Raw genomic sequence first — 11,342 nt, 5'->3', positions numbered from 1 at the left:
TGAGGTCAGTGATTCTGACACTGTGTGTTGGAATTGGATCACAGTGCGCATAATGCTTTACTCCGACACTCATCCAAATCAATGTTTACACTATCAAAAATGTATAGTGACTATTAACCAGCAATGGTTAGAGTAAATTAAGTAGCCATTATGAGCCATTGAGTGTGGACTTGGACGTTACTTTTTTATTGTTATTTAATTTCATGCAGTTAGAAGTTTATAAATAACAAATATGCGATTTCCTCAAGACTGGAGATCATCACTTTACATATGGGAAAACCGAGAGAACTGACTCAATACACTGCATGACACTGCCATCTCGTGGTGAAAGGCCGAAGTAACATCCGTAAAACTAAAGGTAGCCTGTGGATAGATAATGTCTATGGATGCTGTCTATAGATAATAAATAATGTCTAGAGCAGGGGTCACCAACCTTATTTCAGCTGAGGGCTACTTTAAGAGCATTAAGTTGTTCGAGGGCTACTAGTTAAAAACAAATCCTAAAGACTTATACGTACACTGTTCACTTATAGGATATTGACCCCATATTATATTAAAATAGCTTTATTTTAAACTCATACTGAGTCACAAGAACCGAAATAACTGTAATTTTAAGAATTAGATTCAAGTGTTTTACACTCCCAAGGGCTACTGGACATGCCCCAAAGGGCCCCTGGGTGCCCGCGGGCACCACATTGGTGACCCCTGGTCTAGAGGCTACTTCATCATTTCAGTTAGATATGACGTCATGACATCCATCTGTGTTACATTTTAGTTTGTTGTTGCTGTTTTTGTTGTTGTTTTGTTTTTACAAAGCATAGACATAGACATGATGATGTTCAAGATATGATAAGAGATAAGATAGCCTTTATTGATCTCACAATGGAGAAATTTACTTCTTACATTCAGCTCTTAGAAAGGTGTGCAAATAGTCAGGAAATGTGAGGGGGAAAAAACAATTAAATAGTAATTAGTGGTATCTTATATACAATGACGACCGAGGACTTTGTGGGGACAAAAAGTATAAACAGGAAATAATAAGTAAACAGACTATAAAAAAACGTGTTCTAGTCAATCATAGTGCAAGTGGTTGATTAAGTGATGCAGATAAGTGATGTAAATACAGGGATTATTGTGTGTATTCTGCAAAGGGGTTATTGCACATGTTATTTTACAGTCTTATTATATTGTATAACAGCAGTGGGGATGAAGGCCCTGCTCCTTCTTGCACTGAGGGTGCCTCAGTCTGCCACTGAAAGAGCTGCTCAGCTCCTCTACAGCCATGTGTAGTGGGTGGGAGGTGAGCTTGGCTAATACCCTCCTGTCTCTCACCTCCTCCAGAGTCAGGGCAGCCCAGGACAGAGCTGGCCCTCCTGACCAGATTGTTCAAAAAGTGAATATGACGAATTGAATGAATGTAAAACAATCTACATAAACTTACTTTTCATGCCTATAAATGGTCATTTCTAATATGCTGCACTCAGTAGTTGACGTGGACGTTGTATTTGCAATATTGAAAGTGAGCGGTAGGCTGTACTTTAATGCCATTTGAATGCAGAGACTTTGTTATATCAATATTTTAAGCCAACGCTTGGCCCCAATGACTGACTCGTTTTTTAAAATCAAGGTCACATAAAAGAATTGTTGCGACATATTTAGAATATTTCTGCTGAAGCTTATCACTGAAAACAGGCCAGAAAAGCCAAACTGATGCAAGACTCAAGCAAAGCCATTTTCTCTTCTCGACAGCTCCCAAAGTGGAGCCTGTCTTTGGTGACGAGATTGCTCTTGTTGTGATTGGTTTTTGAGCTGTTCTCTATAATCTTTGTCATCATCACTCATTCGTGTCAATTTAAGGCTCCAGTCTTTTTATGAACATCTGATCCTTGATGTGCAATGTGGGTTTTAGTCAGACATTCACTAAAATACACTAAGTTGAGTAACTTTTACTTGAGTATTTAGCATTTGTACTTGTACTGGAGTAATGTTACTTTAAGTAACAGCAAAACATTTTGGCTACTCTTCCCACTGCTAAGTTTGTGCGTATTATTCATTAGATTAGAGTCTTTTTTGGCTGTCTGCTTATTGAATACTTTGAATTCCACATTGATTCATGTTTTGAAAGTTGAAAACATCACTGGTGAACATATACCAAACATTTACTCAGAACTTTAATCGTGTGTACTCACCAAATACTTTATTGCTGTAACTGCAGGTATATTTTGAATTACTTTCACTTGAATAAAAATGTTTAAAGGGGGATTTATTTGTACAGGTTTCAAGAAGCATCATTGATTCACTTTCCATTCTTGTGCCAGTTGTCTGAACACTAAGTTTTGAGAACAACATGAGTCTGCAATTGACAACTTTAGGAACCCTCTGTTGCTCTGAATCTGCTTCAACTGATTTTTTAGAATTTTTTTTGTTTGTTTGTGTAATACTAGTCTGTCCTCAAAATGTTCATCAGCAGAGGACCAGTAAACATAAAACAACCAATAAACCAAGATAAACTATGAGACATATTTTCAAGACATAAAAATGCTGCCATTTAAAAGCACATATTACAAAATAGGTTTAAAGCAAACAACTTTGCTTTTATTCTTGATATTGGATTCAATAGGATTCAGTGAGTGACAGTAGCTCAGTTGGTGAAAGTGTCCAGCTCCCGCCAGGTTACAGTCGTTATGTTATTGTGCATCTGAGGCAAATTAAAGCTTGCATTAAAACCTAATATGTTGTGAAAGTTTATCAAAGATTGGAATGTCTGACACTTCTGCTCTGTTTTGCTCAGTGAAGATGAAATTCAAATGTTATGAGAATACAAACAAAAGCTTGTCGTGAGCCTGTGGATAGAAGCTGAACATGTGTCAGAATAAGTACATATAAAATGGTACAAGCATTTGCAAATAACATGTGTACTGAAAGATAAATAGTGAGCAGCCACTTCAGAGAGAGCTAGCTTCAAAACAAGTAGTGGGTCCAAAATGAAGTGCGAATCTGGCGGCAGCTGCAGACCACACACAATGGGCACTCGACAAAGAGAGCTTTCAAAAACAGACGACCAGTGACCACCATAAAACGCCATTTAGACTTTCCAGGAATGAACGAAATGCATTGAGTTTGGGACATAGCGTGGAAACATTCTCGCAATTCTTCAAGAGAAGCCAGAGGACAAAGGGGCAACGTTCAGGAAGTATTTTTACTTCATACATACAACAAGTCTGAAAATGTTCAAACTGTTTTTTCATATCTCTTTCAAAACATTTTAAATTGTGAATGTATTATTGTGGGTCATTAGTCACTTTTACCAATAGAAAACATAACAGATTTTATTGCCAGAGTGCTACACAGTAAAATAGAAAAAGCTGAAGTTTTTCCTTATTATTATTTTGTTGTAACAGAATTGCTAGGTGCAGATAGTTATTATGTCTCCCAAATACAATAAATTAGTTTGACATTCTTTGTAGTTTTTTTTATCTGTTGGCTTAATTCAGGCTTGGAGCTCAGCGTGACTTTGAGTGTGCCTGCAGCCTGGGTGTATTTAGTCTATTTGTTTGAGCGGGTCATTTAACAGACATGGTCCTTAGATGTTAATTACCTTCGTCCACCCCCATCTCTAATCATTATAATTATCACTGGACTGGCAGTTCCTCTCGCTGTGCAAAAAGGCAACACGCAAAAATATAAAAGAAAGAGAGCGAGTTCACATTTTCAGGTTAAAATGTAACGAAGAGAAGCTTTGCTCGTGGCACGGAGCATTAAACCTCTAAGTGAGCTCCCTGTGATGTATGGCCCTAATATATAGTCCTGCTTCATTGGGCATGTTGAAAGACTTGCCAAGATTGGTTTAACTTATTCAGAGAAACAGACAAGCACAGCACTTAGCAGATCACTTTGTGATCTTTGAGATGGAGGGGCAACCCAGGACGCATTATAGACAGAAGAGAAAGATTTTAGTCAAAATCAGTCCCTCTAGCTTATGTTATGTATAAACCACTGAGGCCACTTTATAGAAGAAAGTTCAATCCTGACAAATGTATATGTGAAAAATACAAATAGTAACAGTGCATTGGTTTTATAAAGTGCTTTGCTCAGACACTCAAAGCCTCTTTCATTGTGTCATGAATTTGTATCATACCGGTGGTAAGCTACAACAGTAGCCACAGCTGCACTGATGGAAGCGAAGGCTGCCAATCTGCACCATTGGTCTTTCCAACCACTGGCAACCACTCACTTCCACCACATTCACACAAACAAGGCAGGTTAAGTGTCTTGCCTAAGGACACAATGGCAGTCTGCATTGTGGCCAGAGCCATATTGATATTACAGTAACATTTGCACCGTCATCAGTCTGGGACCGCGCCGGCTTGAATTGTTCGGGTCGAGGTCGCACATTTGGAGCAACATTTGTGCTGGTTGGATCAAGGACAACTCAAACCCATTCAATGTTTATTTTTGTGTGTTTGTGTTATGTGTTGCAGCGCCGTTGTTAATGTCTTTTTTTACCAGAACCAATTTTGGTTCTGTCCAAACGGTGAAGGAAGAGGTTCAAGATGGATTGGCGAGTGTTTTTAAACTCACAAATACCGCGAGAATTCAGCTACAGGTAACCGTAGTGTTGCCATAGTATTCAAATTAACTTTGACAAAACCTAATAAATAAACAGGCATGTAGCTGACCTACATAAAGTACGAGCATAATATTCCAGCAAATGAAGCTGTTGTTATTTTTGTCTGACAAGGAGACAACTTCAGGCAGATGAAGTAAATTGTTGGAGCATGTGGCCCACTGTGACCACAGCTTCACTTTGACAAGTTATTGCACGTCTTGTCAGACCAGACATGTCTCCAATAATTGGATACAAACCCCTCACGCTTTTACACAGTGTTTCACTAATTTCTTCCTCGACCCACACGTGACCTTTCTTTAAAGTTCCATTAAAACGTAAACATTGCTGTTTAGGTCGCTAACACTTTTTCTTTTAATCTTTTTTTTTTTTTTAAGTACTGGGCAAAATAAAATTGAGACTTTTTTTTTTAAATGATCGATTTAAATTTCATTTAAACCAAGTGAATTCTTAAATAACAGACACTAATCAAATACGTAGCTGATACATGACATGCCCACAGGTAACTACAGAAGAAATAACAAATACAAGAGCTCATATCCCTGTTTGCGCTTATTAATCATCCCAGACATGAAGAAAGACACTATGAAACTTCACTTGATTTTCCGCTGCCACTGGGTCTGTGGTCTTGTCCAAACACGTACCGCCATGGGATGGACAGTGAGGAGAGAATTAAAATACCACCTGAGAGGTTCCACTATATCCCACATGCTTTGTTCTGAGCATCATAAAGCAAACAGAAACATTCCTTTACTTAAATTAGGAGTATAAATCTTTATTTTGATGAGTCGTCTACAGTCAACTTTATCTTTGCAGCATTCGAATAATCTTTTACTGAAACTGTCACGTTTCAAAAGCCAGAGTTTTTTTTGGTACTTTTGTCAGGGGTCATTCTCTGCAGTAATAAAATCTTGTCTTCTGTCATGGCTGAACGGGTTGAAGATGAACTACCAGTAAGGCCAGTGTTTGGGAAAAGCATATAACACATGCTCTAGAAATATTTCTCACTCGGAGCTCAGACTGGCCCTGCACTCTTGGTAACTATCTGCTAAAGCCGGAGGAATGTGCTCCTGTTTTCTGGGACAGGGGGACAAGTGATGGGGTCAGAGGGACTTGTGTTTACCCAACGGATCAACACCAATTGTCCTAAGGCAGCGCAGCCTCGTTCTGTTTTGGATACCTTTTCATCTCTCTTTTGAGAAATTAAATGGTCTGGCTGTGTTTCCCTGAATGTTTAGCCCTCAGTCTTTCACAAAGGCCTGTTCAAGCTTGGACTGAAAATATTATGTGTGATGATTTTCCAATTAGACTAGTCTTATCTCTGAGCATGTCTCAACTGTACCAAGGTCCTCCTGAATTCATTATACTTGACTGTAATCGTTTCTCTTTTTTTTTCATAGCTGAAATTGTTCAAATGTATGTGACCATATTTAGTAATCCATCCAACTCTACACAATTCAACAATCAAGAATAAGAAGGTTAAGTCAGTGGACAGCTTTGATTGGACAGCGGACATGTAAAGGTAAATAGACCGAACCATAGATATCATATAATAAAGGCTAGATGTCTCGTATGTGCTGCTGACCAATGGAGGTCGAGGTCCACATATGGCGGCCATCTTGCCACAGGGAGCTTGCTCACTCGTAACATTGCGTTTCATGGTGCATGTACTTTTTAAACACGCATAAGTTTAGTTTAGTTTGTTATAAACGTCAGAGATTTAGCTATGACACACTGACACTGTATACATATGAACATGAACATAATCAACATGTTGCAGAATTCAGAATTGTAGCCACGTTAACAACGTTGGTAAGAAACCAAATCGTTTGTAAATCCGTCAAGATTTCAGCGATAAGAGGATTTGTGTTTGTGCTGAAAACTCACTTACCAGAAAGCTTCCCTGTGGCAAGATGGCCGCTGCTTATGCCGGAAGTGACTCCGCCTTAAGACATCTAGCCTTTATTATATGATAACTATGGAGCGAACCATCTAAATACAATAAAATCAGTGGAGACAGATTTATCAGTGTGACTCTGTGGTGGGTTAAATCAGCTGAGACCAATCCTGAGGGGCCTGGGCTACAGCTTCACTTCATTCATTTGAGTCCAATATAAGACCAAATGCTTCTACAGTAGTAAATGGTGCGATGTCTGGCACAGTGAAGTCGTTATGGCCACATGGGAACACGGTTTTGTGTAAAACAACAATTATCACCTCGAGGGCAATAATAATCGCAACTATAAGTCATCAAATAATCATGTGTGAAAAGGGATTCATGGGCTGCAACGCGCGACACAGGAAGGGGGCAGGAGAGGTGGAGAGCAGAGAGAGGGAGGGATGCTGAGAGGGAGAAACTGAATGAGTGGGGCAGAAGCAGCGTGGGGACCATCCACTTACAAGAAAAAGTTCAGCAACAAGACCAACCAAGTGGAACTACTTACGGCTCTCCTTTCTTCACGCATGGCCGCTTAGCTCCCCGTGTGTTGCACTTGTTCCAACTAAGTCAACTTTGGCGGAGTCCCCTCCGCGTCTGCCCTCTGAAGATGGACACTTTAATAAGAAGGAAAGGGCGCAGGAGGATACTGGTGCTAGTGTACATCCTACTCCACATCACGTCGACCCTCGCAGGTAAAGTGTCCACAGCAACGAGAGAGACAGACAAGAAGAAGTAATAAGTCTGTCAAGCGAGTTGTCAAAACGTCTTTCCTTGTCACGTTCAAGTTACTACGGTATTTATTTCACCGCAGTTTGAGTCTCTGACAAAACATATTCTGTCTAAAGGTTTTCAAAATAACATGAAGTGTTGCCTACTATTGTAGCTACTCTGTCATAAACATACTTTGTGCCTGGCGTAAAGATACTGCATAATTAGAAATAGCCTAAGTCCAGAGGCGTGTCGGTTTTTGCGGTGAATCTGTGTCTTATCAATGTCTGTAGCTGTTATGTTGACGCGTGGACGCTGCGGTCAGATGGACGGTGATGTCATGTTGAAGTTTGCTCGTGACCGGCGGAGGTTTACTGTGAAAAGGTTTATCGTTGGTTTGAGAACGAGGTCAATGGCTGAACACTGGACCAACTGAGTAGATTAACATTCCTATCATGGGGCTGTTTGACGTGCCCTCTGCGGACATGACCTATAGGCCTACAATAGCCAAGATTTTTTTTTTTTTTTTTTTTTTTTTTTAACAGCACTGTTGTGAATCGACCCATTAAGTTTTAAACATTTGATTTTGATTCATTGGCTTTCACTTGACATCGCCTCTTTAGCAAACTCAGGAACACACACGCTTTCGCATCTAGACTCGTTCGTGATCTTTTATTGGGCGCGTGCTGTCCATCAGAGAGCAGCGCGCGCGCCTTCACTTGTAGCTGTCTCGTTTGCTGGGTGATTTCCTCACAGGTGCTGCCGTTTACGGTCTGCTCCTGATAGAGAGCTAACGCTGTGGGCTACAGAAGGGCTTTAGAAGTGCTTTACATTAACAATAATGACTCTCCACACACGCCAGACACTTTGGAACAGGAATTGGTGAGAATCCAGAAAGTTGTAACGTCAGGAAACAGGCAGTTAAGTAATCACATTGGACACTGTGCTCTCTGGAGGCATCTGTATTGTGACTGCTCGGATGGAGTGGACTAGAATGCAAAATGCCTTGACGCCAGTAGGCCATGGAAGACTGAGATTAGTTGAATTTTGCCATTTTTTCTGTACTCATTTGGACTGTAATCCAATCAGTATTTGGCAATAGGGTGCACATGCTTTCAATGGATATGCCTTATCACTGAAGTCGCATCACTTTTCTCCTCTCTCTTGTTGGTTGTGTGCATAGAAACTGTGCAGGCAGGCAGCCCCCTCACTGTGTCCTGTTTGATCCATTCTTTTTTGCCAATCGTTCACAACAGTCTCCCCAAAGGATGCTGCCAAGGCTGGTTCCTCTTTGATTCTGCTACAAATTACAAGCAAATGAAAACACCAGAGAGTGAGAGACGCAGTGGATGATTTAAACACGGCTCTTGTAAGCTTCCACGGTTGGGTTTTCTTGCAAATATCACAATAGGGGCGTTCGACATCAAGAGTGGAGAAGTTGATGAATAAATCACTGCAAATGTGTCAAGAGTTTGATGGTGTCTGACGTATAAAAATGAAAGGCGCATCAGCAGCACTCTCTGGGAACTGTAACATGCTACACATCTGGCTCGCAGAACCCAACCCGTCTCAAATCAGTTTAGTATTATTGGTAAATAGCTATGTCAAGATGATTTGCCTTTGAGTTCTGAGTAGAATGATATTTCAGTGACACGACAACATGGAAATTCTCTTTGCTATTTAACAAGTGTTTGATTAATGCATTGGCTGGTCACTGTCTTATTAGGTTCAGCGTGTTATTTACTTGTATGTGAAGGAATATTCCAGGTCATGTGTTGCAAGAGAAATTGTAAGTGTGGTAAAGCTCAAATCATACACATGTCAGCCATAATAAATATGCTCATAATGATCTGCTAGACACAGACGATGCTATTTCTGCAGTGGGTTATCAAAATAAAGCCTTTGGAAGGGGGCCAAATGTATTTAAATATCTCTATGGAGGCTAGCTGGCCGCTCCCAGGTCTGAGGAGAGGCGTGGCCACTCACAGTAAACTGATTTTTTTGGAGGGATTTTTCCCCTAATCTAATTTATTTTATTGCGTTTATTGGGGGAGGTGATACACATTTTGGCTTTAACCAGGAAAGTTCCACTGAGATATCAAGATGGGCGGCACAGTAGCACAGCAGTTACAGCGAGAAGGTCCCGGGTTGAATTCCCACGTGGATGGGGCCTTTCTGTGTGGGGTTTGCATGCTCTCCCTGTGTCTGTGTAGGTTTCCTCCATGTACTCCGGATTCCCCACCACTAAAAAAAAACATGTGCAATAGGGGAATCCTCCATCCAGGTGACTCTGACCATCAGCCCTTCTCCACATCTGGATATAGGGTCCCAGGTGCGGTACTGCCACCGCCCACTGCTCCTTACGGGTCGTCCCAGCGGCGTCAAAGCATGGGTCAAATGCAGAGGACAAATTTCATCGTACAGTTGTTTTATAATGACAAATTAACCATAGTGTCCCTTTTAGGGGGGTCCTGGTGTTAGGGGGGGACCCCATTATATCCTGTTTTAGTGGAATAGAGGAAACCACAGCGCCCATGTCCACAGAAAGGTCCCCACAGTTCAGGATCAAACCCGGGAAAATATTGAATATAGAAAACAGCCTTGATTTGTGAGTGGGCTTTTGGGTTCAAATATCAAAGTAAACAATGTAAATACATATTCCCTAACCACATTTGTGAGCATTTTTGTTTGATATTGCCCATACTAAATATTTGTTTTCACAGTGGGACTGTTCACATGGCAATTTTGTGGGTCGTGGCCCAAAAAGTTTGGGAACCCCAGGTCTAGATCCATATAAATTAGTGACTCTATTTTTTCCATATCCAATGTAGGCCCATGTGTGAGCAATGGTTGCCTGTCTCTGTGTCAGACTAACTAACGGTGACTAACAGTCCTCTCTCCGTGAGGTAAACTATCCACCAAGGCCAAAAGATGCTGACGTGGGCTTACATCACTAGCAAGAAACAAGTTATAGTGCCAGTGGGGAATTTGTTTCTCAGCATTTGACCCAATGCCACCGGGGCTGTCACTTTCAGTGGGCGACCTCAATGCAATACATAGAGACACATCAGTAGAAAGCAGGCTAGATAACCCATAATATAAGAATGTGCTACAAAGTGGATTTTTCATTGGGTCAAACAGTGGGACAGCTGAGAAAGGCAGAGACATGGCGAAGGGTGTGTCCGTGTAAGCGTGGGGTATAGTTTTGATGCTTTGGTAGTGCAGCGTCTTACAGGCCATAATAGAAGCTTCACTGTTATGTCTGAGAGCCTAAGTAAGGGCTTGCTGTGTCAAACTATTGGGCTCAGTCAAATGGTGTCTGAAAATGCAAACATATAGAGGCGCGGAAAACTTTATTTGTTTCGCATTCAACAGCGGCTCTCCGATTGCATAATATGTATCACTGAGCTTCTTCCTGTTTAGTCCGACACTACACTAAGGTGTTTTCTGTGTATACACAAACAAAGTCATGGAAAAAGTCCATGTTTCCAGCTGTTTTTGCTCAGTTTTAGATTGGGTTCAGTCCGAGTCATGTCTCGGTTATTATCTGGGAGCAAATGGAAAGCCAAATGTTTTATGAGGTGTTACTGGGTGTGAAAGAACATAGAGTGCTAATTTGTTAAAAGTTCAATCCAGGTGGTGAGAGATGCAATTGTCTGCGATCAAAATGCTTATTAATTGAAAGTGTAACTGGGGACGCACACCAAAAGAGGCGCAGTCAGATGTAGAAATGTGAGGCTTCTAAAAATACTTTTGTCTGAAAGCAACAAACATAAAAAAAAAAAAGCCACTGTCTAGCTCAATTATTGTGCATAAAGGAAACGCACTTCATTGCAGTTTTCACTCCACCCTCTGTACTTCCCCTCATTTGGCAAACAGTCGACAAGTCGGTGTCTTATATCAGTGGCATAATTAATGTAACCCATAAATACATTTTAAAATGAGGACGGCAAAAAAGTCAGAATTTGTAATGAGCCAAAGCAGTGCTGCAGATGATTGTGTTTCCTTTAGCAAGTTAAGTCATGTCGGCTATTCCTCTTCCTGTCAGGGCCCTTTGCACTTCCAGCA

At 40.9% G+C, this 11,342-nt stretch overlaps 1 protein-coding gene across 1 annotated transcript in view; it reads left to right on the top strand.

The window, feature by feature from the left end:
* The first annotated feature begins 6,970 nt into the window (after positions 1-6,970).
* col5a3a (collagen, type V, alpha 3a) overlaps positions 6,971-11,342 on the top strand; it is a 47,078-nt gene continuing 42,706 nt past the window's right edge. Inside the window, exon 1 of the mRNA XM_079564650.1 lies at positions 6,971-7,258. Within this exon, the coding sequence (XP_079420776.1) occupies positions 7,174-7,258 (85 nt within the window). The 5' untranslated portion in view covers positions 6,971-7,173. The remainder of the gene's footprint in view (positions 7,259-11,342) is intronic.

This window comes from Gobius niger (assembly GCF_951799975.1).
Source record: "Gobius niger genome assembly, chromosome: 10".
In the NCBI taxonomy this organism is placed as follows: Eukaryota; Metazoa; Chordata; class Actinopteri; order Gobiiformes; family Gobiidae; genus Gobius; species Gobius niger.
This window is presented reverse-complemented; position numbering and strand designations above follow the sequence as displayed.